The sequence below is a fragment of the Terrapene carolina genome, unplaced genomic scaffold (assembly GCF_002925995.2).
Source record: "Terrapene carolina triunguis isolate 2854851 unplaced genomic scaffold, T_m_triunguis-2.0 Scaffold35098, whole genome shotgun sequence".
NCBI lineage: Eukaryota > Metazoa > Chordata > Testudines > Emydidae > Terrapene > Terrapene triunguis.
In genome coordinates this window covers 9237700-9265460 of record NW_020699449.1, presented here as the reverse complement: position 1 = coordinate 9265460, position 27761 = coordinate 9237700, and the positions used below count along the sequence as shown (strand labels likewise).

The window sequence follows — 27761 nt, the reverse complement described above, 5'->3', positions numbered from 1 at the left end:
CTTCTGATTATCTCCTTTCCAGTTAATATATCCTCACATTCAACCTCCAGGAAATAGTCATTGTCCAATGGAACCATATTCAAAACTCTTCTGAGATTATACATGTGGCCTGGAACTTTCCATTTTTTTTCGTTCACATGATAAACCCAAGGATCATAAATCAGAAATTTGGAAGCAATATTCTTTGTTGAAGTTTATGCCCCGGGGTTCCAATGCCAATGTGCATCTAATCCAACAGATGGATCCCTCATGGGTATTCTGAACCCCCCCATCCTGCAAATCCTTATTTACTAGCCATAATTTTCTTTACAATCCTAATTTTATTCTGGTAGTTCCACTGGTGTCACGTGAGGAAAGTTAGTAATAGACAGGATAGGTGTGTACAAGAGGACAATGCGGAATGTTTACCAAGGTTTGGCTCTCTAGCAGATGATATCACTCTGCATTTCTTGGTTTTCTTCCTCCATTTTAGTAAACCAGAAGATAAAATACTCATCATGGGGTTTTCCTTTTGAATATTCCTTCATTTGGGGTTTACTCTCAGCCAGCAAAACCAACAAAACCAACAAACCTCAAACCATCATTAACAAAAAAACAACTTGTGTCAAAAGCTTTTTCCAAAGAAATGGCTTTCATACCTCTGCACGTGGTCTCTGAACCAGACCAGAGGCCATTTGGCTGACACAGCCGGATGCTGCTTCCCACTAGGTCAAATCCTGCTTTACATCGGATTCCGCAGGCAGCGTTGAAGTAGTTGTTGCAGACGTTCTGGATAAAGTAACCATTTTCAGGGGGCTGCAGCTCAGGGCAGTGGACAACTAATTAATCATACAACAACAGGGTTAGAGATTCCAGAAGCATTATTTTCATTTCATTTCCCACTCCGTTAGTTTACGTCTTTAATTTGGCTGGTTTGATTTGTTAATTTATAGTATCTATGCTTTTGAGGGCATGCATATGAAACACTATAATAAACCCCACAGATGCTTGACCATCTCATTTCAGCGAAACAGTCCAAGAAGGGCTAAGATTACACTGTCTATGCGTCCTAATGTGCCTTTCCTCTCTATTCATGTTCTCTGTTTGGAAAGACTTACGTTCACAGGCATGTCCTGCAGTACGATACCCATCCTTGCAAACACAGTCCTTGATGGAGGTACTTCCAGGGGGAGAGGTGTGGTTGTCATCAGGACAAGAGATGCAAGTGCTGATTCCACCAGGTGAACCTTCAGGTTTATATGTTCCTGATGGGCAAGCTATCAAATAAAAAAGAAGACTTTTAGAAGAAGAAAAGGTGAGACTCCATCCTTTCTGAACATTCACTGGACTACCAATTTTTGTAAGGATTTTTTAATGCACACTTCCTTTTTAGGGTATCTTGAGGTGTTGGGATGACCAAATTGCGTGTTTAATAGCTATGCTATGCTTTTGTTGCTCCCCTTCCTCCTCTATTTATTTAATGGTCCTTTCCATCCCCATTAAGCTGGAGATAAGATGTGAGAGCACGAGAGCATTGGGAAACCTGTTCTCCCATGATTCGGATGACGGTTTCCAGTCAGGCTAAGTACTGCTACTGTTGCTTCACCTCTGGGTTCAAACTGAATTGTGTTTTGTAGCTGGTAATTTCAGTTCAGTCCTTTGTGAAACTTCAAGTGCATCATCACGCAAACCAAAACACAGCCAGCAGTTCCTGCTCAGGTGAGTCACAAAGGCGTAAAAGAAAAAAAGCACGGTAGCCAAGTATTTTGGGGTGCCTTAGCAGAGGTGTGTGGAAGAGCTTGCCTAGTGTCTGCTGGGAGCAAGTCTTGAGCCAGAGATACCAGCGTTAGGTTTTCAGGACCTGTAAAAAAGGTGTCTTAACAAAAACAGTTCATTTGCAAAAAAATTCTGACTTTTCCTTCTAAAGGAAATTTGAAGGTTCAACCATCTTGTGTGAAGAGCTAGCAATTTGTATTTTAGAAAGAACCATTTCCTCAAAGCTAGGATGAGTCAAAGCCGTAAGCAAATAATGTTATTTGTTTGTAAAAAACGGCCAGGCACATGGCAAGTCTGGCTATTTTTAGCTGAGGTTTCCAAATAGAAATGGATTTTTGCCAGCACATTTGCAAGAGACTACTGACATTGTTAAGGGAGTTTCTTCCCATTGGAAAAGCTAATATCACCAAGTGTCCTTATGTCTTCTTTATAATTGAAACATCTGCTACTGTGACAGGGTCTATCCCACTCATATCGTTCCAGATGCAGAAGTCTCACTACTATCAACAACATCAGGATACAAGCCTCAATCTTTACAAGTCTCACCTATGAAACCACACACCGATCACAAACTTCTCTTGGTCTTAAACAGCCACCAGTCTCTAGATGAAATAACTCCATCAGTAGGATTTACACTTCGTACACAAAAATCACCTCAGGCCTGAGCCCAACTGCAACAGGCTACACAGGAGCTTTTTTGGCAACTGGGGATGGCCAGACTGTCGTGGAGTTATGCTCGACCCATGATGCTGGCTCCATCACCCACTTGTTAAATTTTCAAACAAGCACCTCCATGCTTTCTCCCATGCTGCCCCTTATGCTTGGGAGAAGCTCCATGTAAACATTCACAAAGCTTGTGGTCATTATAGTGCTTCAAAGCCCTCCTTAAAACTCCCCTCTGCCATGAGGCCTACAAAAAACCTGACATGGAACCAGGGAAGTGTATACTAGGGAAGTGTGTGGGAGGGTCCTCTCTTCCCTCTTCTTCCCATGACTGGGAGGAAGAAGATGCCTGTCAAGTGTCAGAAAAGCTTTAGGCGTATTCAGGCATTCAGAGTTAGGAGTCCCGAACAGTGTTCCCCTAGCTCTGTAACTATCTAAGGATTCTGTTAATTCTGCAGCTGTCACCAACAGCAACTAGCATAGGTGAAATGATGAATATCTGCCAATTTGTGTGTGTGTGTGTGTGTGTTTTGTGTGTTACTGCTGTTACATGTAACACTTAAGTTTATGCTCTATGCCTCCACTCCACTCCTCTCAGCTTCCATCATAGAGTTTGTTGCCGGCAGAGTTGAGGGAAAGGGTATGTGACTGAAACACTTACTGTTATTTATATTATTGTAGCCCTAGGAGCCCCAGTCCTGGCCCAGGACCCCATCATGCTAGGTGCTGTGCAAAAAGACAGTCCCTGCCCCGGAGACCTTACAATCTAACTATAACACAAGAGACAGCATGTGGATACAAACAGACGGGAGGAGTACAGGGAAACAATGAGACAATATTGGTCAGCATGATAGGCTGTGTGTGTGTGTACATGTGCATGCATAGGCGCCGACTCCCTGGGTGCTCTGGGGCTGGAGCACCCACAGAAAAAAATTGGTGGGTGCTCAGCACCCAACGGCAGCTCCCCGCCCTGCCCCGCCTGCTCCAGCTCACCTCCGCTCCGCCTCCTCTGCGAGTGCGCCGCCGCGTCCTGCTTCTCCCCCCTCCCTCCCAGTGCTTGCGCCGCAAAACAGCTGTTTCGCGGGGCAGGGAGGGGGGGAGGAGGGGGAACGTGGCACGCTGGGGGAAGAGGCGGGGCCGGGGTGGGGATTTGGGGAAAGGATCTAATCGGGGCAGGGAGGGGGTGGAGTTGGGGTGGGGACTTTGGGGAAGGGGTTGGAATGGGGCAGGGCCAGGGGCGGGGAAAGGGTGGAGTCGGGGCGGGGCCAGTGGCGGGGGGGCGCGTGAGCATCCACCGGCGCCGGAGAAAGTTGGCGCCTATGTGTGTGTGAATGTATGTATGTATGTGTGTATGTATGTATTTAAACCCATCCTTGGAAATAACCTATTATTACAATAGCCATAGCACCATTACTGGGGAAAGAGTTATGGAAAAACATCAGCCAGACTTGTCTCTGCATTCTCCCCCTCACATACTCTTTCCTTGGATAAACAACTCCCACAAAGGAAGTCCCATATGCCTCTTATGTTCGTGAGTCCCCTACATCTTGCTGATGATATTCAAGTTCATAAATGGACTGCCTACTTTTATTCCACATCCATCTGTGGGTTTTTTTCCTGGTAAAGAAATTTCTAGAAAGCAAATTTGACATATGATTGCTAGAAAGACGCATATAGCAGACACTACAACACTTAAGTAGGCAAAAGTATAGGCTAAAACCCTGCCTGAACCTGAACTAGAAACACAGAAACCTAGTAAGGTCTGCAAAAATCAAAGGGAAGACTTTAATATCAATTATTCTGTTCTGGCTGCATTCAGAGATCTGCTATAATTACTAACTTAATATTTTAAATCATCCATCTGGAACAATTTAACACGGTCAAGTGCAAATATAAAACTACACAGATTTCATCGAATATTTAAGGGTGCAGTATTGAGTCACTTTTTTACCTATGAAAAATAAAAAAAAGTGACAAATTAAAGCCAATTTGTAAAAGGTAACATTCCAGCAAATACTTCGTGCACAGGATAGTATGGGGATTTTAATGCACAAGACTATAGGGGAGAATATATCTTCTCTATATATTAGCATCAAAGTTTTTCATTTGCATATATGAATAAAAATTGTGGATGTGTAGTTTTGCTTTAAACATTCAAATCTACTAAACTCCTGAGAGAGACAGGGCCTTATTTCCTTCTCAGTAACACCAGTGTAATTCAGCAATTTCAGTGAGTTAGTCCTGATTTACTCCAGTGTAAGAGAGGAGAATCCGACTCAGTGATTAAAAGGTTAATTTAATAGATTTCACATGGTTTAAAATGCATAATTTCTTCAGTTAACTAAATTACATTTTGTAAGTAATCCGTATAACTGACTGTACTTTCCACATTTGATGCTAATAACGGATCAGATTAAAGGCTTATCTATTAGTGGGTTTGACAGCAATCTGCTTTGCACTATCCTATAGGAACTTACCATACTAATATACACTCATCTGTCAAGAATGAACCTGAGCCATTTAGACACTGAAATGGGACCGCTCTGTACACATGATGTAGCTCCAACCATCTTTAGTTCTCAACTCCACTGGGCTGAGCTGAGAATCAGCGGGCAATGTAAAAACTCGCTTCTGCCCAAAGGGATGAAATCATTTTGATCATCGCGGGTCCAAATCTGCAACCTTAATTCATGCTGGGATTCCCTTCTTTACACCTGTGCAATTCCACTACCTTCACTTGAGTTACTCCTGATTTACACCAATGTAAGTGAGAGCAGAATCAGGCCTATTGAGTACTACCTTTCTGCCACAAGTAGTATCATAAAACCAATGGGACTAAGAATTACTAATATTAATTTGTGACAGAAAATAATCATAAGAATTGCACCATCCAGCCTTATGTGAGTAGTTAGTTTGCCGCCTCACCCCAAAATTTTCCTTGTGCCTTGGCAGTAGCAAATTAAAGGCAAAAACTTCTAGAACAATAAATCTCACTGTCACGCTATCTGGAGTGGTTCACGATCATGAGTGCCAACCTCAGGGCAGACTGCCAAAAAGCAGGGCAGAGATCCCAAACTGATTGTATGTTCTAGAATTAGATTTCACCAACCCAGTAACAAATGTGAACTCCTGAAGCACTATAACAGTCTTACCAGGGAGTCACAGACCGTCCCCTTGGGCTCTCCAGTCTATCTTGCCATCCAGACAAACTGGACTTAGTGATAGTTGGCTGCCATACACCAAAGATCATAAAAGATTTGGGTTGTTCCCAGTCTCAAGAGTCCAGTCACTTACCCCAGGTCAATTTGTACGTCAGATCTCATACCAAAGACAACACTTGTAGCCAAACCTATAGTAAAACTAACTAAAGATTTTAGGAAAAAGAAATGAGAGTTATTTAGAGGTTAAAGCAGGTAACATATACACACAAATGAGTTACAGTCTATGGTTTCAAAAGGTGACAGAGTTGTAGCAATCTGTCAGCAATGAATGCCTTTTAGGGCTAACCCAGGTTGACCCTTGTGATCTCTGCTTCTGTTTCCTAGCTCCAGCTCTGTGAGAGTCAAAACAGCAAAAGAAAGAGAAAATTTGTGTGTCCCTATTTTATCCCTCTTCTTCCAGCTTTCAAGCTCCTGGGATACATGTGCTTTCTTGTACATAGCACCTTCATGGGTGTGAGAGGGCCATTAACCAAGTCTTTGTATCATAATATTCCACAAAGGCCCATTTAATTTTGATAGTTGTTCTTGATGGGCAGTGGACAATTCCCTTCCTGACAGGGTTCACAGGTTCAGAGCAGGCATTTTTGCAGTTATAAAGCAAAACTTATATATCACCTTATTGCATGGGATACAGGCATTCCAAGTAAGATTAATGCATGCAGCAACTTACAAGCATTCCATAGAGCCTAAACACCAAAACACCTTCTTACAAGTCTAACATCTATGTTAAACCATACTAGCATACCAGGTGAGCTGGGCTGGAATCAAGCTATTAATTTGTTAGTGCTCAGCTGACACTTACAGCTTTGGCAAGATCTGGCACCTAGTCTGCCAGCATCACACTCATCATGCCTTCACTGCTAGTAAAAGTTGGCAAATATTGGCAGGCGTAGTCTTTTTAACTGCTCTGTTTTGAAGTCATTCACATTTTAAATGGTATTTGGACATTATGGTGGGCCTGACTTCCTACTTTAAACTGAGAGATTGTACTATGTGGAAGGCAAAACCTTCATGAGAAAGAGAATATTAATAAATGACAGTATATTATGATTTGCTAGCATTTCCATATTTACATTTGTATTCCTAGCTGTGAGAAAGTCTGGCTTTAGAATTTTATAAGCCAAATTCAGGCCCTCAGTAAGCTTAACACAGACAAGAACAAAAGCAATAAAAATATGGGGCCTTACGCATACTAGCAATGGTCCCATACACTTTATTTTGCCTGCCACACAAAATACTCTTGTCAGGGATATGAATCATTTGACCAGATGTGGAGCACCCAGGACAGTGGGCATGTGTGTTAAACGACATGTACCAAACTCCCTGACCCCAAGCCTTCCCCATGACTTCTGGTGAGGACATGGCTTTCAAGCGGCATAGCTTTTGTATTTCAGCTGTGTGCCCAGGGCACAGCCTGAGTGCATGAAAATTCGAGGAAATCCCTAATCTGAAGGCCTATCCCACAGGTCCTTGATGAATGAATGAATGAATAAATATATAAATAAATAATCTGTAAGCCACTGCAGCCTGGCTCCCTAAAGGTATAATGGATTAGCAGAGCCAGTGAAACTGACAGGAGATTGGCTGTGCATATGTGCCTCAAGGACCATTTCCTACATGGCTTCTCACACTTTGTCCCCCTGCTCTCCCTGCCCTTCCATTAGTCCTCGTTTTTATATTTGCATTTATGGCTTCTGTTTTTTGTCTCCTAGAAGGCCGATTGTAGGAATGGAATTATGTTTCATTAAGATCTGAAATATTATAATGTAAGAAAAAAATCCTTGTCACATTTTGTAACCTACCTTTCTGCACTATGGAAAATATACAGTACTGTAAAGAAATACCAGATAGGCGCATACTAGGATTACAAGAAATATGCAAGAAAGTGGATTTAGTTAAAGATTTGATATATAGGAGTTGCAGAAAGATTGCAAAGGAAAACATCAAGAATCAAAAGAGGATTTATGTTAAGTTCTAGCATGTGCTGTAACTCTTCAATATTTCCCGTTATACCCAGCATGTGTTCTGCATTAATTTCTGACAGAAATGAATTTGCTCATCAGTCTGTCTTTTATCATTTTTTCTTGAAAGAACTCCTCATTCAGCATTATTATTAGTGACTTAAAAAGCCAGATGTATGTTACAGTCTTATTTATTATATTTACACATTACTTCCCAATAAGAGGCATGGGCTGAACTGAAACAGAAGTTTAGATAATTACATACATAGAAGCGCCTATCAACCCTTCCATGATACACAGACACCAACTATCAACCGCTAACAAGTGAACTGCAGCACTTTGAATAACCCCTCCACAGATCAAACTGGTTGTCATTTTTCTCAGTGCGGGTGAAATAGTAATAATCAACTTTCAACATATTTAAATTGTTCATTAAAATACGGGTCAAGATACCCTCCCCACCACTCCCATGGTGAAAAGGGACTGGAGTGGGGCAGAATCCCCATCTTGTTCAGAGGCAGATAGGACAGCTGTAGCCCACCAAGTCCTAGTGTCCCAGGCATAAGGGGTGTGGGTGGAGTTCCTTGCTCTCCAGTGATTGTGGACTGAATGGGCCCAGAGAACATTAGAGCTGGTGTAAGTTAAAGCAACCTTAAGGTTGCTATAACCTATACTAGGGATTGAACTAGCTTTTGGCTGCCCCTGGATTGAGGTGGTGGCATTAAGTCATATTTGGGCTGAGTGTAATTTGACTAACATGAGGATCTGGCCCATGTATTTAGTTACAGTTAGTATTATTGAAAAGCAATAATCTTGCTGAAAAGTGACATCATTATTAATATTAACAATACAGGGAATACAGCCAAACCCATTTATATTTTGTATTACTGCTAATTTAAAAATCAGAAGAGTGTTAATGTTTAAAAATGCAGTACATGACTTAAAAGTATAAATATTTTAATAATAAAAATACTTTGTGGAGATGTAGAACCTCTAATCAGGATGTAAAAGGGTTTTACAAACATTAAGACTCACAATCCCCCTGGGTGAGGAAAATAAATATTATTATAGCCATGTTATAGGTAGGTATTCTGAGGCACAGAGATGGTAAGTGACTGCCCACTACACAGTCAGAAATGGAAAACAGAAATCCTGATTCCTGTTGTCACTCCTAGACAGCATAATCTTAAACAAAAAGTTTATCATTCAAAATGATCCTATGTCACTTTATTGTTGTGAAGAACAGTACTAAATACAAGTTGATACCAGCAAATATGTACATTTTACTTTGCGCAATATTCCACTTGAATACTTTAGTTGCTCACAAAAATAAAGGTGTATTCCAGCTGTTTTTTTGGAAATATACAGTAGGGAAGGGCAAAGAAAGCATCAGAGACTGTTAGAAATATCCGTATTTTGATATAATACAGTATTTGTGCACTTATGTTCAGTAATACAAGGAGGTAGCTACCACTTTGGCACACATTTAAACCAAAAGTGAGTAAAGCGTGGCACTGAAGAAAAATTAGCCCTTATTTAAGGCCTAAACTAATAAATGGGGGCAAAATCCTGACCACAATGAAAATAATGACAAAATTCCCATTGAATTCAGTGGAGCCAGAATGTCGCCTCCAGACTTCATGGAGGTCTAACATGTGGGGATTAATATAAAGCACATCAGATCAGATCCTCAACTGGTGTATACGGGGAAAGCCTCATTGACTTTTATGCAGCAAAATCAATTTATACTAGCTGAGGATCAGGAATATGCCATTTTCCCTATTCATACAGTAGATTGATTTCAATAGTTTCTCTTTGTGTCCTAATTCCATGGTTTCCCACACATTCTTATGGCATGGAAATTGTGCATAGCAAATTCTGAGCTTACCAAATGGTCACACTAGGAAATTACATTATTTTGGTGTGTAAAGTCATTGTTTTAGGTAAGTTCGGCTGTTCTGCCATGTAAAAAGCCTTTTCAAAAACAGGCATTTGTGTTCAAATCCTTGCTTACTGTTTGATCCTTACTCAACAGTGGTGAACTGAAGCAATGCTGCATTTGCTTCAGATGTGTAGCTGTTTGAGAAGGTTTTTCTGGACATGAGTCTTTACATAATTACACACTTAAGTTTCTTAGTAAATCTTGCATCATCCATGGTATGACAGCACTTGGCACTAAGCACTGTAAATAATCCTGTTTTAAGTGCACTAGATCTGTGGGCTGCTTCCTGGAATTTAAATATATAAACATGCAAAAGGAACATCTCTACGTCCCCTATGTGCACTCAGTTCCTACTTTACTATTCCTGTAGTAAAATAAAACGTTTGCTCTGTTATCCTGTCTGTTGTATATTTTTGTACCTTAAACAGATTCAATAAATACAAAACTTTCCATGTATTAACACTTACAAAAGGATAAATTGAGACAGGAAACCCAGTTCTTTTCAGGACTGGTCTAACAGCTGTACAGTGCATCAACCAACTCTCCTTTTCTTTTTTCTTTAAGGAAAGGGCCCTGGGTTGGGAGTGAACAGGTAGGAAGGAGAGGGGGCGGCTGCAAAGGAGATGCAGATCAGAAACAGAGCAAACTCACGGAGTACCACTCATCACCAGCAACATGTGGCTTTTCCAGCTGTGCATCAAGAAATCTATCAATAAGTACGCTAACAAGGCAGCCTGAAAAATAACTACAAACCTACCAGTGGACAAATTCATCCCTGGAGTAACTCCATTGACTTTCAGTGAGTTAAACCAGAGATAAATTTGGTCAAAAATTCCTAATTGGGGATCAAGCTTTACCTCTGGATGGATGACAAACATCTCCCATTAACTTGCATTACCTTAGTGAAAGCCACATGAATACATATGAAGGCAGAATCTGGCCCTTTATTACATGCAACCAACCCCACTCTCCCCACCCCACAAAAAAAAACTTCTAACAAACCTGTGCTGACACTCAGGAAGGGGCAATGAAACACTGGCTCTATAAGCAACCCCAATGAGCTGTTAGTGGGATGCAGCAGAGAATCTGTCCCACAGTCTTTAACCCTCACTGCGAACAGTATGGTCACCACCCTGCAAAGGCACCCCATCCACCTGCTCAGCAGAACCCGGATAATCTTTGGTGTTAATTTTTATATGTTGGGAACAAAAGTTTTATTTCAAGAGGGCAAGGCATCATCTCCTGTGGGGTTTTCTACAATGCTATTGTTCTAGGATTAGATTTGATTTCCAAAGTGTCCATCTGCCCCCGTGCTGCTCCTTCCTTACTCTAGAATGCATTCTGAGAAACTTCTTTCAAGCCTTGAAATTCAAGAGAGCTAAATTTAGGGTTCAAAGCATGTACCACAAACTCTCCCGTTAACCCAAATGAGGAAATTGGCATTGATGGCCACTTCACCAACGGCACAGAAGATCCACAATAGCTTAGGGGATTCCTGATTCGGGGGTTTCCTGCTCCGTCCTCGGGCAAACGTTCCACTGACGTCAATGAGAATTTTGCATGAATAATAAATTGCAGCCCACCATTATTCCATTCCTTTGGGATATTTCTCCTTTCTGCATTCTCTGTGAATCCCATGGACAATAACAGAAGTTATGCACCACAAAAAGGAAAAAAAACAGACCCTCTTAGTTTGCAGATCAGAGAAGCTCCAGCCGCTGAATCACCATTTGGGAATGTAACAACTTAAACTATTAGCAGGACAGTTAAGTCATTTCTGCCAGACCCTCAACAAACTACCACTCCAAATTAGCGCCAAACTTAGCCTCCCCGCAACGGCCATTATTTTTGTTTTATCACTTAGATATACTTTTCAACAATAATGTTTATAACCCTATGAAACAATATCTCCAAGCACTAGAGACCTACCACACGACTATGCAGATTGGGAACATATGCCATTATTTCCATGTTTATTTACTAAGCAGCTGAGGACAGGAGTCAGACAGTTTTTGGTTAACTCGAGAGCGCTGAGGCACATGCAGCAGGGTTAGGCCAGTAATTATAAAACAGAAGTGGTGCCTTTGCCAATTGTTTTGCACAATACTGTGAAACTCTTCTGTTTCATTTGAAGTTTTTCTCTGTGTATAGTTCAATAAACTTCTGTAATCCTGATTTTAAAGCCTCCTCTAGATTTTCTGAATCTTTGCCATCCCCTGTTGATTATGGTGACTATATACCATGCTCGCCCTTGTCTGCTAGCTATGAAAAAATTCTGTGGAATCTAGTAGCACTGGGAGTTCTTTTTAAATGATCTGAATAATGCAGTTGCAAAAAAATTGAGGATTTTGTTTTATAAAGGGGTCTGGAGGAAGCAGTGGAACCCACTACCCTCTGAAGTAATGGTGGGTTTGTTAGAAAATATCTGTGAGAGGCCACCACCTTCTTAGCACCAAAAGAGGTTCTAGTTTCGTTTGTCATTCTTGTTTTTTCTTAATTTTTTTTGTGTGTAAAATATTTACCTAAGGAAGGAGCTGGCTATCAGTGAAGCAACGTGAATTGCACAAAAACACAATGATTGACTGGGATTTGAACTCACTTTGCCTAGCCTTGTGACGTTCTACTAGCCTACATTACCTTCACCACAACAAGGCTTAGTTAATTCAGACAAGTTTTAGACAGAACAATGCGGGCTTGATACTTGGCCTGGCCAACCTATGCACATGGAGAGCCAGCAGAAGGTACACACACACAAAAGAGTAGCATGACCTTAGCACTCCCACAGCCACGAAGACAGTATTGACCCCATGGGGTTGATTCACTAGTTAGAGATCATCAGGATATAGCAACACTCCAGTAATCCCGCCTCCCTAGCCACACCTTTGAGCCTCCTTCCTACGCTAGCTCTAAACCATGTTAAAATTCCCCCATAAGGTTGGAATTCTCACCAGGGTCATTAAAGCGGATTAAAGGCTCCGAAGCACTGCCAGAGCCTGTGCACTAAAGATATCCCAATGCAATTTGTAATGTCCCGATTCTTAAAACTCCCAACACAGATTTTAAAACGGAAATGAATAGATTGGTGCCTCAAAAAGCTAAGCAGCCAAGCAGAGGACAGTGAAGATTTTACAAGACTTTTTGATGCTCGCTATCTCATGCTGTACATGGTGAAACGATACGCTGTCTCCCTTAACCTCAAACCTACCCTTTGGCTTCAAGGGGGATTTTGCCTATTTAAAGACTCCAGGATCAGGCACTCAGCAGGTCCTCTTTTCAAATGAGAGCTGTACATTTCTGGAGGCAACAGGCTCATCACAGTTCTGTCTGCATCTGCCTGTCTGAATGACTGCCTCTTTATGAGGTCTTTCCCACAAATGAACCCATCGATGTCTACAGAGATAGAGATAATAAGGGTATGTCTACATCGCACACTCCTTAGAGTGGTGTGTAGAGTACACACATTACATGTCCCCCTAGCTTGGGTATAAATATCAGTGTAGACACTGCTTAGGAGACTAAAGACACGTCTGAACCCTGTGGTGTGTTCCCTACATGCCCCTCTACATGCCCAAGCAGTGCCTCCCCTGTCTACTCTTCTATTGTTAGCAGTGTAGCTTCCTGCTGCTGGAGTCTGGTCCCTGCTGCAGCAGCTCCCCACTGACACATGTAGCTACACAACACAGTGTGGACACAGCCTGCCTTTCACTGCAGCGTGTCGCTACACGTACACACTGGTGCAAGTGGTGTGCAGTGTAGACCTACCCTAAAGAGCGAGAACATTCTTGCATGGCCTGTAGCATACACTCTCTGAGCATCAGTCACGATTAAATGTTAGTGTAATGCCTTTACCAGTGCTTATAGTTATTCAGTCTTTGATTCCGAGCCAAAATGTCTGTTACTAAGAAACACTTTCTTCCAATTAGTTAAATTCATGAGGTAATTAATTAATGCTGTCCCAAAATTCCTTGTGTGCTGGAAGGGTGCCACTGTTATTTCTGAGCAGGATCCAAATATTTCTGCACCAAGTTTCTGCACTACTCTGGACCATACATTAGTAAAGGATGCAAGCAAAAGTTTGCTAAACTGCCTCAGAGACCTACAGGCAGATGAAGTGCCGTGTGTTGTGTCTCATTATATGATAGTAGACTGTAGAAGTTCTGTAAAAGTAGTAAGAATAAATCAATCTACAATATCATTAATGGGGAAACTTAAGAATGTATAGACTGTTTTGTTCAAGTAGAACATTAGCAGATAATACCTTTAATACTTGTGTATCCTTTGTCCTAACGTGCAAAAGGTTATTGGCAAGATTACAGCTTTAAACCACTACTTGTGTTGCGGGAATGGGTAGTGAGAGATGATGTGCACCAACGAAGGACTCCCCAACTCAGAACATTGCAGGAACAAACAACAGTGCCTGATAAATTTTCTAAAGGGTGTAAGGAGTACTCTCACCCCACAAGCTGGTGTGGAGAGGACAGGGGATGTTAATTTCTTTCCCACTGGGGCATAAGGACTTCCCCTCGAGGGATCTGGAACCCCTTTAGCTCTTAAATTCCTGTTAAGAGGTAGGTAAGGTAATCCAGGCCCACCCACTCCACTGGGCACCAGCTCAGGGTCCTTAACCCGGGCAGACAGAATCAATCCTCCACCAGTCCATGTGAGCTTAGCCTGAGCGGAGACTGCAAAATTTGACCCTCAAAGTGTTGTGAAAGTGAAAGGCTTGACCTCTGAGGTTAAAGAATTGGAGTATTTACATTTCAGTAGGTGCTATTATTATTTCCTTTGTTATGCAGGTCAGACCAGAGGATTATAATGGTCCCTTCTGGCATTAAAACTATGAAAGACAGCTGGAAATGCAGAAAAAGCCACTCATCTAATTTTCTCCAAGGACCCAGTTAAAATGTACCTAGCTTCCACAGTGTGGAATCATGGAGGTGATGGTTTTCCCCAGTTTCTGTCATAATGAACCATACCCCTCAACTGCCCCTCATTCTAGTACAATAAGGTATGTCACTCATTCTAGTCCTCATATTGCCCATGTTCCACAAAAATCTGGTGTCCTCTCACTTTCATTCTTGAAAATTATTTACACCAGAAATACAGGTGCACACTAAAAGAATTAATCTCACAGCATTTTATGTTTCCAGCATGAAGAACTTTCGTGTGTCCCTTGTTTTGACTCTGGGCCTGGGTGGGTTGAGAAGTCTGGTTATTACAATGGATTTTAACAAAGAGAAGGTTCCAGAGTTATATAGGTTTGATGGGATAGAGTGAGGGGTAGGGGCTGGGAGAAGTAAATGTAGTAAGTGGACAGTTATGTTTTCCAGGAAGAATGTGCACAAATTGGAGAGTGTCCAGCGGAGGGCAACAAAAATGATTAGGGGGCTGGGGCACATGACTTATGAGAAGAGGCTGACGGAACTGGGCTTGTTTAGTCTGCAGAAGAGAAGGGTGAGGGGGGATTTGATAGCAGCCTTCAACTACCTGAAGGGGGGTTCCAAAGAGGATGGAGCTCGGCTGTTCTCAGTGGTGGCAGATGACAGAACAAGGAGCAATGGTCTCAAGTTGCAGTGGGGGAGGTCTAGCTTGGATATTAGGAAACACTATTTCACAAGGAGGGTGGTGAAGCACTGGAATGGGTTACCTAGGGAGGTGGTGGAATCTCCTTCCTTAGAGGTTTTTAAGGCCCGGCTTGACAAAGCCCTGGCTGGGGTGATTTAGTTGGGATTGGTCCTGCTTTGAGCAGGGGGTTGGACTAGATGACCTCCTGAAGTCTCTTCCAACCCTAATATTCTATGATTCTATGAAGCTGGGCACTTCTACTCAGAAATTAAAAACAGAAGTCTTTAAAATATGATGGCAGTCCTATTAATTTAAACTACCCACATGCTGTGTGTGAAGGTGTTTCTATGTTCCACCCACAACTGTGATTTTTCTTGCTTTTATTTTTTTATTAGTGCTACTGAACATTTCTTTTTATATAGCATTTTGAGGCATCAATACACCTAAATCATGATAATGATTCAAATAAAGTAAAAAAAAAAAAAGTGCTCTGCTGTTATTGTCCACACAGACATGAACCTGAGAGGAAGTCTGGAGTATTGCCCTGACAATACAGATGGAAATACAATCCCCCAACCTCAAGGCAAGAGGGCTTTGTCTGGACTGGTGGGGACACAAGGATAGTAGCTCCTTAAAGACCCTCCCCCCACTGGGAATTGAGAGGGGATTAACCGGTAGGAGGGAATGGGAGGTTTCACCTGAGCTGGTGGGCAGGCCAATGGGGCTCAGGGTAAGCCATTGGCCCTTGTGCACCTGAGAGAGGTTATATTAACCCCCTCCAACCTGAGACCCCTCTCGGGCCTGTCTTTCTTTCCGCGTGTCTGGGGCAATGTTACGCTGCTTGCTGCTTTGTACTGACCTAATCCCTCCAACAATCACCTATGCAAAACATCAATTTGAAAAGGGAGACATGTGCAAAATTAACAACCCGAATAACGAAGGAAAATCCTTGTTCTTTATCTTCTCACATTGTTGTTGCAGAAGCAAACTGCACACTAAATTAAGATGGAAATTTTGCATGTTTATCGTGGCATTTATAAGGGAACACCCTTTGCTTGAACTTTATGAGCCTTATAACCAATTTTTTTTAGTTATTCTCAGGAGGTTTCTTTTGAGTTTATGGAAAAATATGAGAATTGCCTGGTGGTGAAAACAATGAGCCAAACCCTTAGCTGCTGTAAGTAGCTGCAGCTCCATTTAAATCAATGGAGCTGCACCCATTTACACCAGCTGAGGATATCACCCAGTACCTCTAATCTCCACGCATGTTAACCAAACACTCTCTCCTTGTGGGTAAAGATTTTGCCTTTTGTTTTAAAGGGTGACAAGTTCAAATTGTAATAAGGTTCTATACAGTTCAACAAAAAATATCTATGCAGTCTTATCTTTTCCTATTAATGGTAACATATATTCATTTATTTTTTTACCATTTTTACAGAGCAAAACCATTTCACATTTAATAAAAGTCGAGGGGGGGAGAAGGGGAATACAGAACAGTTGTGTTTTAAACATTAAAGAAGCCAAGTGTTGCCGTGTACAATTAGAGAAAGAAGGGGAATGAGTCACTCATTTCAAAGGGCCTGATCCAAAGCCCATTAAAGTTAACAGAAAGATTCCCGCTGACTTCTAATCAGGCCCAATATCTCTATCATAACAAGGCTATGGGCAAAAACGTGGCTCATTTGCTCTGCTAAAAATAAAGGTGGGGCACAGAATGGGGACCACAGCAGATGGACATAATATCCAATTTCTCTCTTTACATTCATGCAGGCCAAGTACTAAGCTGTGTTTAAACTATCACGTTGCCAGTTTATGGCGTTAAATTCATTATCTGGTTCCAGAGATTGTTATTTTAGTGTGTCTAAAGAACTGAGTCTGGATACAAATTCTGTTTTGAAGATGATGAGATCCGCATGTCCTTCTCTTCTGCATGGAGTCTGTGTGGCCAACCCCACCTCTGAGTTGTGGTAATCACATCACTAATAAAAAAAAACAAAACCTTCCTTTCCTTTTTAAATCTGTATTCATATAAAGCGTTAGTTTTGCTACAGTCTTCTTTTCACAACGTTTATGCGGCGAAGTCAGATCACGTGGGATTTATTTTGGCATAAGCAACGTTTCCCAGAAATCTGCCAAACCCTCCCTTAACCACTACACATACAGTGCCATATTAACCTCTTTTGTATTATTGTGTAAATATAAAGAGAGAGGAATCGAGAGAAAATAAGCTTTCATCAAGAACTCCCCATCTTCATGAAAGAAGTGACACATGTGTGGCTCATAATTCACTTCAATGCCAGGAACCATTTATAATGTATGCAAAATTATTACTGTAATAGAGTACAAGATACCACTCATCTGACTTCATAATCTGAATCAGAGCCATTCCTACCATATCAAAGCACACGATAATGAAAAACATAACTAAGACTCCCACACTGTTGCTTTAAACTAATATTTACTAGTAAATGATCTCCTGAAATCAAGAATTTACCGGCATATATTTGTTATTGCCAAAACAAAGGAATATTTCTAATATTTGCTACATTACAGTAAACATGGTAGCATTCCACACCAGTTCAATGTGGCCTTTCCTTTGCTTCCTAATTTGACAAGTAATGTGAAGCATTATTAAATGAGTTTCCAAAGGCAAATCAGGAAAAGTTGGGTTTATATAGGCAAGTGTTTCTTTAAAACAAAAATACCTCTGTATTTTTTAGCACAAGTCTAAAAAAACCCGAAACAAATATCATATAACTTTTATCTATATCCTTTTCAAACCAAAATGGCTATCACCTGATTATTTTCAAACATAACAGTAAAGATTATAAATATTTTTCTAATTCTGTTTTAAATTCCTAAAATTATGATTTTTAAATGGAAATTACCTTTCTATTATCTAAGCCGAATCCATGCATACCCTTGTCTGCATCATTTTTCAATTTTCCACACACGCCTCCCCATCAATTTATCAATGTCTCTGTGCTTAATCGTCAATATCCTCATGACATCACATCTCCATTTACATTCTTTCTGCACTTTTAATTCATAATGCCGGGTTCAAACCATTGTCTGGAAAAAGTCAGACAGTATAAAGAACCAAAAAATGATGACAATGAACACATGCACTGATGAAAAGCAGGCATGGATCCCTAGCTGGTTAGCGGGGGAAATCCTACATCCCTCTCTCTTGTTTAGGTCAGTGTATTTCTCTCCTCTCTTTCTGTTACAGTTGGTCATTTTAATACAGTATATTCATCTATAAGCCACAATGCACTATCATAAAATATATAAACCGAAAAGCTAAAGAAAATAATCGATAGCATGATAAAATTCCACTACAGAGGAGCATTTTTAAATAAGTAAATGCACCCAGAATGTATCGCCAAGGATGCTGGGAAGTTAAATTCGCTGTTTGTAAAATACTATGTAATCCACAGAAGGCAGGTGTTAAATAAGTGCAAAGTACTATTAGCAGTAGTAGCACAGGTTTCACAACTGGCCAAAGTATCCTCCACCCAATCTATACTAGAACTACATTTTAGATCCAATTTTCTGACACAGGAGTCTTAATAGAACGTCAAAATCCTGTAACTGGTCACTCAGACTGGCATTTAAATGCATGAAAGGGCATATCTGAGCCAATTTGAGCATCCACGTGTAGAATTTGGATGTCAAAGCACAGAATTTGAAGTAGAAATTTTCCAGCTCTTTTTGATTTATTAAATGGATTTACTGCATTTTTTGTTACCAAGAATTATAGCACAAGATAACACACCACCATTTGTAGCACCCATGCATTTAATATTTTTCCTAAACAGATGTTCCTCTTTCCATCTACCAATTCTTGGCCTCAACAGAAATTCTTTTTTACCGAGGTCCAAACTAGAGATGACCAAACCATTTGGACAAAACAGGAATCGAGTCTCACCTTTGCCCAACCAGCAAAATGAGCCAGAAATTTCACTGAGACGAAGGCAAAGTATCTTACAATCCGTTTCTCCATTCTCCCCTTCTTGCACCCCTTTCCTCACCCACCTTTTACTGATGGGATCTCAGCCAGCTGCTGATGTGACTACCATGAAAATCACACTGGAGAAGCAAGGCAAAATGCATGGCACACTTTGGAAGCCTCAAATCCCATGCACTCTGTGACTTCCCAAGCATACTGTGCACTGGACAGGGCTGGCCCAGCCCCACCACTTGCTACCACTGCAAGTAGGAAAGTTACAGAACCTCTTCCTGAAAACTACAGCGGGCAGAGAAAGGGCTACCCAGATTCCAAAGAGGAGCAGAATCCTCCCTACAGCAAAAGATGACAGAGTAGCTGTCCTAGCATTCTTTGGATAGCCTATTGGAATCTTGATTGGTATCAAGGTTCTTCCTGTCCTACTGAGGAAACAATTGCTAATAAGACATATACATTAAATTTCGTAAAAATCACCAGGAGCCCCACAAAAAAAAAGTTCTTTTTTTTTATCTCCCCCCAGCCCCCACACGCACACACCAAGTTTTCCTTTGCATTTCTAAATTAGAGCAACCTTGAAAATCTCATAACAAAACTCAGCTGAGATCACCACATTTGGGTCCAAACCTTGAAAAACCAAGAGTTTTGCCCACTGACAACACAAAGTTATAAGTCTGCTCAAGCTCACTCATGCTGGGCCCAGATGTGCTCAAAAAACTCTCACAAATCTTTCAACAGACTTGGTCTGGATTTCAAGTTTGAAATTAAGCCAAAATTTCATGTGGTTTCGGGTTTCATTGCAAAGGCTTTGCACAGCTCTAATTAACACACTATTTGCTTGCAAAACTGATCTGTCATATATTCGGATTATAATTGCTTTGTTGCATCCCTGTTAGAAATATGTTAGAAGCCTAGACAGCTTCTTGAACTGTTCATCCAGATGGTACTATTAAAATTCCACACCGCTGTAATTATTCACATTCCATTCTCATGCTGCAAAGTAAAAAAAAATAATAATAAAAAAAAATCATGTCTACATTTAACATATGCACTTAAATTAGCATTGTTATAAAACTTCTATTTACTAATTCATGCTTTACCAACCACACATCTTCTTCATGAACGGCGTGTGCTGTAAAAAATGAAATCCATATTTTTCAGTTAAAGAAACCATAGAAGGTACTTGTCTTATTGATGGAAGACGACTGTCATGCCATAGACAACAGGACAATGTTTAGCGGCATGATTAGATTTAACTGGTAAAGTGGCCACCTAGGGCACCACATTTCAGGTGGCATCATGTCTTTGAGAGGAGATCCAATCCATGAAGAGCTCAGTTGCCAAAGAACTCTGCTTCTGACAGCCTAACTTTAAAGAACATCATTGCAGGTGAAGGGAGGCTGTGAAGAAGATGCATTCCCTAACCTAGCAAGAAAGAGAGGCTGAAGCAGATAAAGAGGTTATATTTTAGCATTCTGTGTGGCTTGGAATAGAATGAACTTTAATAGGTTATCTTAAAAATGATAGGATGGCAGCAACATCTTAGGTCTATCTCTGTACAATGGCAGAGTGTAAAGGCTTTTTTTTTTTTTTTTTTTGCTGACCGGCAGCTGCTGTGTTTTTATCTGAGAGTCTACATAAGTTTGAAATGTGATAGGTGCACACAAGGGAAGAGGAAGGAAATGTAAGATATCTGCTTTGTTCATCTGGGGATGTTTGTGGGGTGGAAACCAAAATATTCTTCACTAGGGCTGCACAAAGCTATGATATTAGCAGCTTCCTACGTATGTACATCTCCAAGTAGAATTTTGCACTCTGATATTTCTCTGAGAGTCTCTTTCTCCCATCATTCTGTCTCATATTTTACTTTCCATGGACTTCCTTTGTCACAGCTGTCATGGAAATCTCTGAATGTGTGTAATTCCTGTGTGGGCCATGACTCACTTAACTTTGTTTGTTTGTATAAAGCACAGAACACTCCGTCTGCTCCTCTTTATATGGCAAATCATTCACAATACTGGAGGAGGTTTAGGGCCAATTTCTGCTGTCTGATGTTGAGCATGTGGCTCTCATTTTATTTTATGGAGACTTTCTAGAGGACATTTTGGGGTAATTAGGGAAGTAAAGTACTGCTTTCATTGACTTTACACAATTATTTTGTTGCCTCAGATATAATGCTATAAACCACGTGTCTAACCACTGGCATAAATAGAGTAATTTTAATTAAAAAGGCACATTGTGACCAAAAGCACCCCTGTATTCACACCCTACACACTATTGTAATAATCTTTGTACAAAATAGGTCTTGTGAGGTATCTTTTGAAAGCTAATAACTCACTGGTCAATAATATCATGGTGAAACGTAGGTAGCAACATTATACGTAAAGTTATGAAATCCCCCTATGATGCTGTTAGCACATGTTCAAAACCACTCAGCCCCGCCTACGCAAATGTTGTTAAACAGGTCTATCCTATCCAGAGAAATGTGGGTTTACCTCAATTTACAGGTAAGTAGTAAACAGGTCCTGAAGACAGCAAGGGGAGTAAATGAGAGGAGACAAAGCAAATTTGCATTTCAGCAAACACAGGTGGGAAGAAAGAGCATAGAGACTCCATCACCACCAGACTCCATGTCACCTCCTTTACAGTTTGAAGAATCTTTGATTTGAAGGGGTAATCTTCAGAAGAATCCACTTTCAAGGTTCACTGGACTATAAAAGAAAGGGGGCAGATAACCCCAAGTTCTCTCTCTTGCTCTTTCACCTAAGATGACAAATGCACCAGCAGCCTCTGGGAAAGATCCTGACCAAGGAAAGGGTCAGTCACCATCTTGCTAGAAGACTGTAGATGAGAAAGGCCATCTTGAACAAAAGCCTGGAACTAAAACTTGGTAGATTAAGTTTTAGACTTTTAAATGCATGCTTTCACTTTTATTTACTTGTAACCATTTCTAACTTTCTCTCTTACACTTGAACTCACTTAAAATCCCATTTTCTTTTGTTAATAAACTTGTTTTATTTTCTAATATAAACCAATCCAATGCTGTGTTTAGACTGAACTATTCCGTGACTCCAGTCAAAGTAGCAAGCTGTTGAATATTGACTCTTCAAAGGAACAACAAAACTTTAATATCTGAACTTTCCAAGAGAAGGCTGGGCAGCGCAGAACACACATTTTTGGGATAATCTGGGACTGGGAGTGTGTTGGGGTCCTGCTGCAAGTAGTAACCAAGGCTGGTGGAAGCCAGAGTGTGACTGATGTATTGCTGACAGGCTGCTGAGGTCAGAACTGCTAAACCAGGGCTGCAGCTATACAGATACTGAGCATGCGGCCTGCAGGCTGGTAGGCTGTTTGTGAGCGGCCCAAGTTGGGAACTACAACAGCAAACCTTGGAGAGCCACCCAAGGTTGCGGGGCAGGTAGTGACACAGCCCGTCACTGGTCTGGATTGCACCCCGGAATGTGACATGTATATACATTAGAGGAGGAGAACAATTTCCTATCTTGATGAAAACTCTATGCGCAAGTCATATCCTATGAATTAAAGTTGATCTACAATGGTATCCACAAGCTTAAAAAATTGAAAACTAAAGGCAGCACAATTAATCACAGTCCATCATCAAGTCCCACCAAAGCAAACTTGCCAGCAGCATTCCCGCGCGTTATACCATGAATAAGAGCTAGCACAGAGTCTGGAAATTCCTCGTGCTTTACAAAACCATACTTACTCTCACCAGGGGAAAGTTCAATAAAAAACACTGGAATCTACTTCAGAAAACAAGATTTCAAAATACGTTTTTCTTTTAAGGAATACACGTGACCTTTTGTCTCTCTCTTTTTCCTAAGAGGCAATACAACACTTCAGCAGATTAAGTTATATTTGCAAGAATAGGCCAATTCTATCCAAAAATAGAAGTGTGCAACTTTCATTAACTTTGCCAGATGATGCACAGCAGATGGCAGAACTTGGCACTTCACTGGCATTGCATATAATACAGGATATCTCGTGAAACTTTGATTTAACAGATGATTGCTGATGTGCTATTGAAATAACACTTTGTTCTGCAGTTGCCAAATGCACACTTAAAGAAGTTACGGTTTATACTGTTTTTGTTCAGGGGCACGTTCTTGCTAGAGCAGACCCTTTTCAACGGAAGAGGCAAAGTGCAGGATCTGGTGATAGTTCTGTAATGACTGGTCAACTGGAAAATTCATTTGACTTCTGCAGTAGTTAATAAAAAAACAATATACTGAGAGGGATAAGTGTTGAATAAGTTTGCCATATTTTGCCATAGGAATGCTCCTTCTTGCAAGCTGAGCCCGAAGAAATCAGATATAAAACCCACCTTTTTCAATTGAGTTAGGATTGAGAATATATGTCACTTAAAATAACTGGTAGAATGAAATATTCATGAAAGCAAAGAAATTTGAAGTTAAAGTGTGACATGCTTCCTGCAGCTCCCGTTGGCTGGGAACGGCGAATCGCGGCCACTGGGAGCTGCGGGGGGCCGTGCCTGCAGACAGTCAACGTAAACACAATGTCTCGCAGCCCGCCAGCAGATTACCCTGATGGGCCGCGTGCCGAAGGTTGCTGACCCCTGCGCTAGACCTTACTGATCCTTCTCACAGAGATCTGAGAAGATACCCTCCATGCTTAGGTTCCAGATCTATCTGTGTCCTTTCCACTCTACCCTTTGAGCAAATAGAGGCCTGACAACAGTTACAAATGATAGCGAACAACCACATAACCTTAATTTAAAAAACAAACATTATGAAACATCATGAAAGGCCATAATGTTGTTGTAATTCATATACTCAGCAGAGCAGGCTTACATTTCATGAGGCAGCTGGTGAAAATTTTGGTTATACATGTGAGAGCTTGGAGACAGAATTAAGATTGATACAAATCAGTATTAACTTTATCTTACATTTCTTTTTCTGGTGATACTTCATTATAACTATTTCTCTTAACTAGCTTATAAACTAAATAGAAAAAAGTTAAGAAGTGTTTTGATTATTGTGACATTTCTCTCCCATAAAAGTTAATGCAATTGGACACAACTTGCATATCCTTTTTACAAGCATATTTTCCCTTCACTTATTGTAATCATTCCATTACGTTAAAAAAGCATTTCCTTAGATGATCTTTCGATTGCAAGAAAACTTTAAATTGAATTCGGTTTTGTTTGTAAAAAGGGATTGCATAATGACAAAATGGCTGATATCCATCCAACCATATTTTTATAATAGCTCTTATCACTGTAGCATCCAGTGCTTCCCAGAATTGAAAGCCAATTCCACAAAAGACCAGTGCAATCATTTTCCTCCTTATTTCCCTTTAAGCAGGTCAGGCTATATATGTGAAAAATAAGTAATAAATGAATGTCTACTGTGAAGCTGCATATTGCATCTGACTATTTCATCTTTGTTCATGGACAATGCTATATGAAATCCAGGAATTCAAAAATACTGCCTTCATGTTTCTGCTATAGGATACAATAAATGTCTCTATTTCAGTCAGAGGATTGTCTTTCTATAAGCACTACTAAGGGGCAGTTCACAAAAATAGTCACACAAAAGTCTTATTGAGATGTGATACGTTTATGCTTAGCAACTGGAACTTTTTCTTCTCTGGCAAGTGAAAGCCGATTTGGGAGAATCCAAGAGTATTCAGTCTATCATGAGTTTAATGTAAGAACCGCTTGCATTAAGATTAATCTACAAGGGCCTGATCCAAAACCTACTAAGTCAATGGGAGTTTTTCCATTGACTTTGCATCAGACTCATAGGCCACATCTACACTACCAGTCAGATCGGCAGGTAGTAATCGATCTATCGGCTATCGATTTATTGTGTCTCGTCTACACGCGATAAATCGATCCCCGAATCGACGCCCATACTCCACCTCGGCAGGAGGAGTAAGCGGAGTCGACGGGGGGAGCCAGATAAGTCGAACTTAGATACTTCGACTTCAGCTACACGAATAGCGTAGCTGAAATTGCGTATCTTAGATCAATTCCCCCCCCCCCCAGTGTAGACCAGCCCATAGTCATAAATCTGCATGCAGAACAGCATATGATTTCGTGTGATCTGAATTAGATTTACATTTAGGCTATGTAGATAAATTGGGGAATCTGAAAAATGGAGACTGACCTGTGCATTCATGCTGTAGTCCTTTACCGTAGTACCCTTTTTCACAGATACATTCAAACTGCCCTGTGTGAGTGCCACATTTGCAGCTTGCCATGATGTCACAGCAGTTCTCATTTGCCTCACAGAGATATGAACAGTGGGATATATCTTCTTGAATGTAACTGCCAGAGGGCAGATCTGTAATACAAATCAATTAAAAAGGCCACAATAGTTAATAATTAGTGAAATGTCGCTGAAAACTTTATAGTTCCAATATTCACTTGTGGTGATGACGATGTGAAGCAAAACTTCAGTTCTTTGAAATGTATGTCTCAAATCCTGAAGTTCTTAACACAGGAAAAATGCTCACTGAAGTCTATGAAGCAAAAATCCCAAGAACTCTGTTTTTCTCTGACAAGTCTTTACTCAGTTTCTTTTTAGTTCTTACTAAGGAAAAATTATCATTGGCCTCAATGCAAGAATTAAAAGGAAAACAAGGGCCCAAATTAGGTTCCACCAAAATCACAGGAATGAATTTGACTTTGATGGTCCTATGAGATCAGTCTGTCACTGAATATGTAACTGTTAAAAATAGGTAGATTCTCCGCCTCCACAAAAAAAGATCTAATTAAACATCCTTTAAAACAGAAAAAAAACACCATGCACCAAAAGAATTTGGTGGTAGATATGTACCATATAGGGTGACCAGATGTCTCAATTTTATAGGGACAATCCCGATTTTTGGGTCTTTTTCTTATATAGGCTCCTATTACCCCCCACCCCCGTCCCGATTTTTCACATTTGCTGTCTGGTCACCCTAGTACCATATTCATGTTAAATCAGAAGGTTTACTTAAATCAAAACTACATAAATACTCATGGATAGATTCTTAGTTGATGTGCAGTTGCATAGCTCCGTTCAAGGGAGTGTAGATACACTTATTTACACCAGGTGAAGATCCAGCCCTATATTCTTAACAGCTACTCTCATCCTCCTTTTTTTGTTCAGTGGCAATTCTTCATAAAAGTAAACATCAGAAACCAGTTCCATTTTATAGAATTTTTATACCTAAAGAAACGTCACATTTACATTTATGAGAGGTGTTTTTATGAATTTTTGAAATATTCTAAATATGTGTTATGTGCCCACAGTGTATAAAGGCTTTTATTAATACTGAGACAAATTCTGAAGTCCTTCCTAGGGCCTGTCTGCATCTTTAGGTGCCTAAATACCTTTGAAAACTGGCCCAAAGTTCTTATTTAGGCAAAATCTCCATTGGGCCAAACCCTGACATTCTTACCCAGTTCTTACTCAGGTAAAATGAAGCCTTGAAACTGGTCCAAAGGGCAATGTACATGCACATCAAAGAGAAGAATTTGGCCCAATCTGTTGACTTTGAAAGATCTACTACTGAAATCTGTTGGTTTCTATTGAATGTAATACAAATTAATGCAAGAAAAATACCAAAGAAAAGAGACAACAACACCTATATGAAACATTTCACAAGGCCTTACAGTAACTCCTCGCTTAACGTTGTAGTTATGTTCCTGAAAAATGCGACTTTAAGCAAAACGATGTTAAGCGAATCCAATTTCCCCATAAGAATTAATGTAAATGGGGGGGTTAGGTTCCAGGGAAATTTTTTTCACCAGACCAAAAACTATATATTATATAGATATATACACACTATACGTTTTAAACAAACAATTTAATACTGTTCACAGCTATGATGACTGTGAAGCTTGGTTGAGGTGGTGGTTAGAGGGTGGAAGAGGGAGGGATATTTCCCAGGGAATGCCTTGCTGCTAAATGATGAACTAGCACTCGGCTGAGCCCTCAAGGGTTAACACATTGTTGTTAATGTAGCCTCTCATCAAGGCAGCACGAACAGGAGGGAGGGGAGACAGCATAGCAGACAGAGACACATACCTTGTGTGTGGGAGAGAGAGAGAGATGCACACTGCCTCTTTAAGTAAGCTGACCCACTCTTAAGTGCATTGTCTTTTTAAGTGGATCAGGAAGTTGAGACAGCAGCTGCTGCCCCAAGCTCTCTCTGTCTCTCTCCCTCCATGTCCCCTCCCTGCCCTATATGGAGAAGGGGTAAGCGGGGTGCAGGAGCAGGGGGGAGAGGGACACCCTGACATTAGACTCCCCCTTCCCCTCATGCACAGCAAGCAGAGTCTCTGGGAGCAGCTCCAAGGCAGAGGGCAGGAGCAGCACATGGCAGCGGGGGGAGGGACAGCTGAACTGCCGATTGATAGCCTGCTGGGCGGCTGCAGGACAGGGAACTTAGGGGAGCGGGGAGCTGATAGGGAGGCTGCCAGTCCACCCTGGTTCCAAGCCCCCACCAGCTAGCTCCAACAGGCTGCTCCTTCCTGCAAGCAGTGGACAAAGCAGGCGGCTGCCAAACGACATTAGAAGGGAGCATTGCACAACTTTAAATGAGCATGTTCCCTAATTGATCAGCAACGAAACAACGTTAACCAGGACAACTTTAAGTGAGGAGTTACTGTATTTCCAGCCAGCCCTATACTCTCTATAGCATCTGAAATGATA

At 40.9% G+C, this 27761-nt stretch overlaps 1 protein-coding gene across 1 annotated transcript in view; it reads right to left on the bottom strand.

The window, feature by feature from the left end:
* Window positions 1–27761, bottom strand: part of LOC112117246 (sushi, von Willebrand factor type A, EGF and pentraxin domain-containing protein 1) — a 166130-nt gene that overhangs the window by 122365 nt on the left and 16004 nt on the right. The window contains exons 3-5 of the mRNA XM_026646539.2: window positions 25227–25403; window positions 1098–1256; window positions 639–818 (exon numbers count right to left, since the gene is read on the bottom strand). Of these exons, the coding sequence (XP_026502324.1) occupies window positions 639–818; window positions 1098–1256; window positions 25227–25403 (516 nt within the window). The remainder of the gene's footprint in view (window positions 1–638; window positions 819–1097; window positions 1257–25226; window positions 25404–27761) is intronic.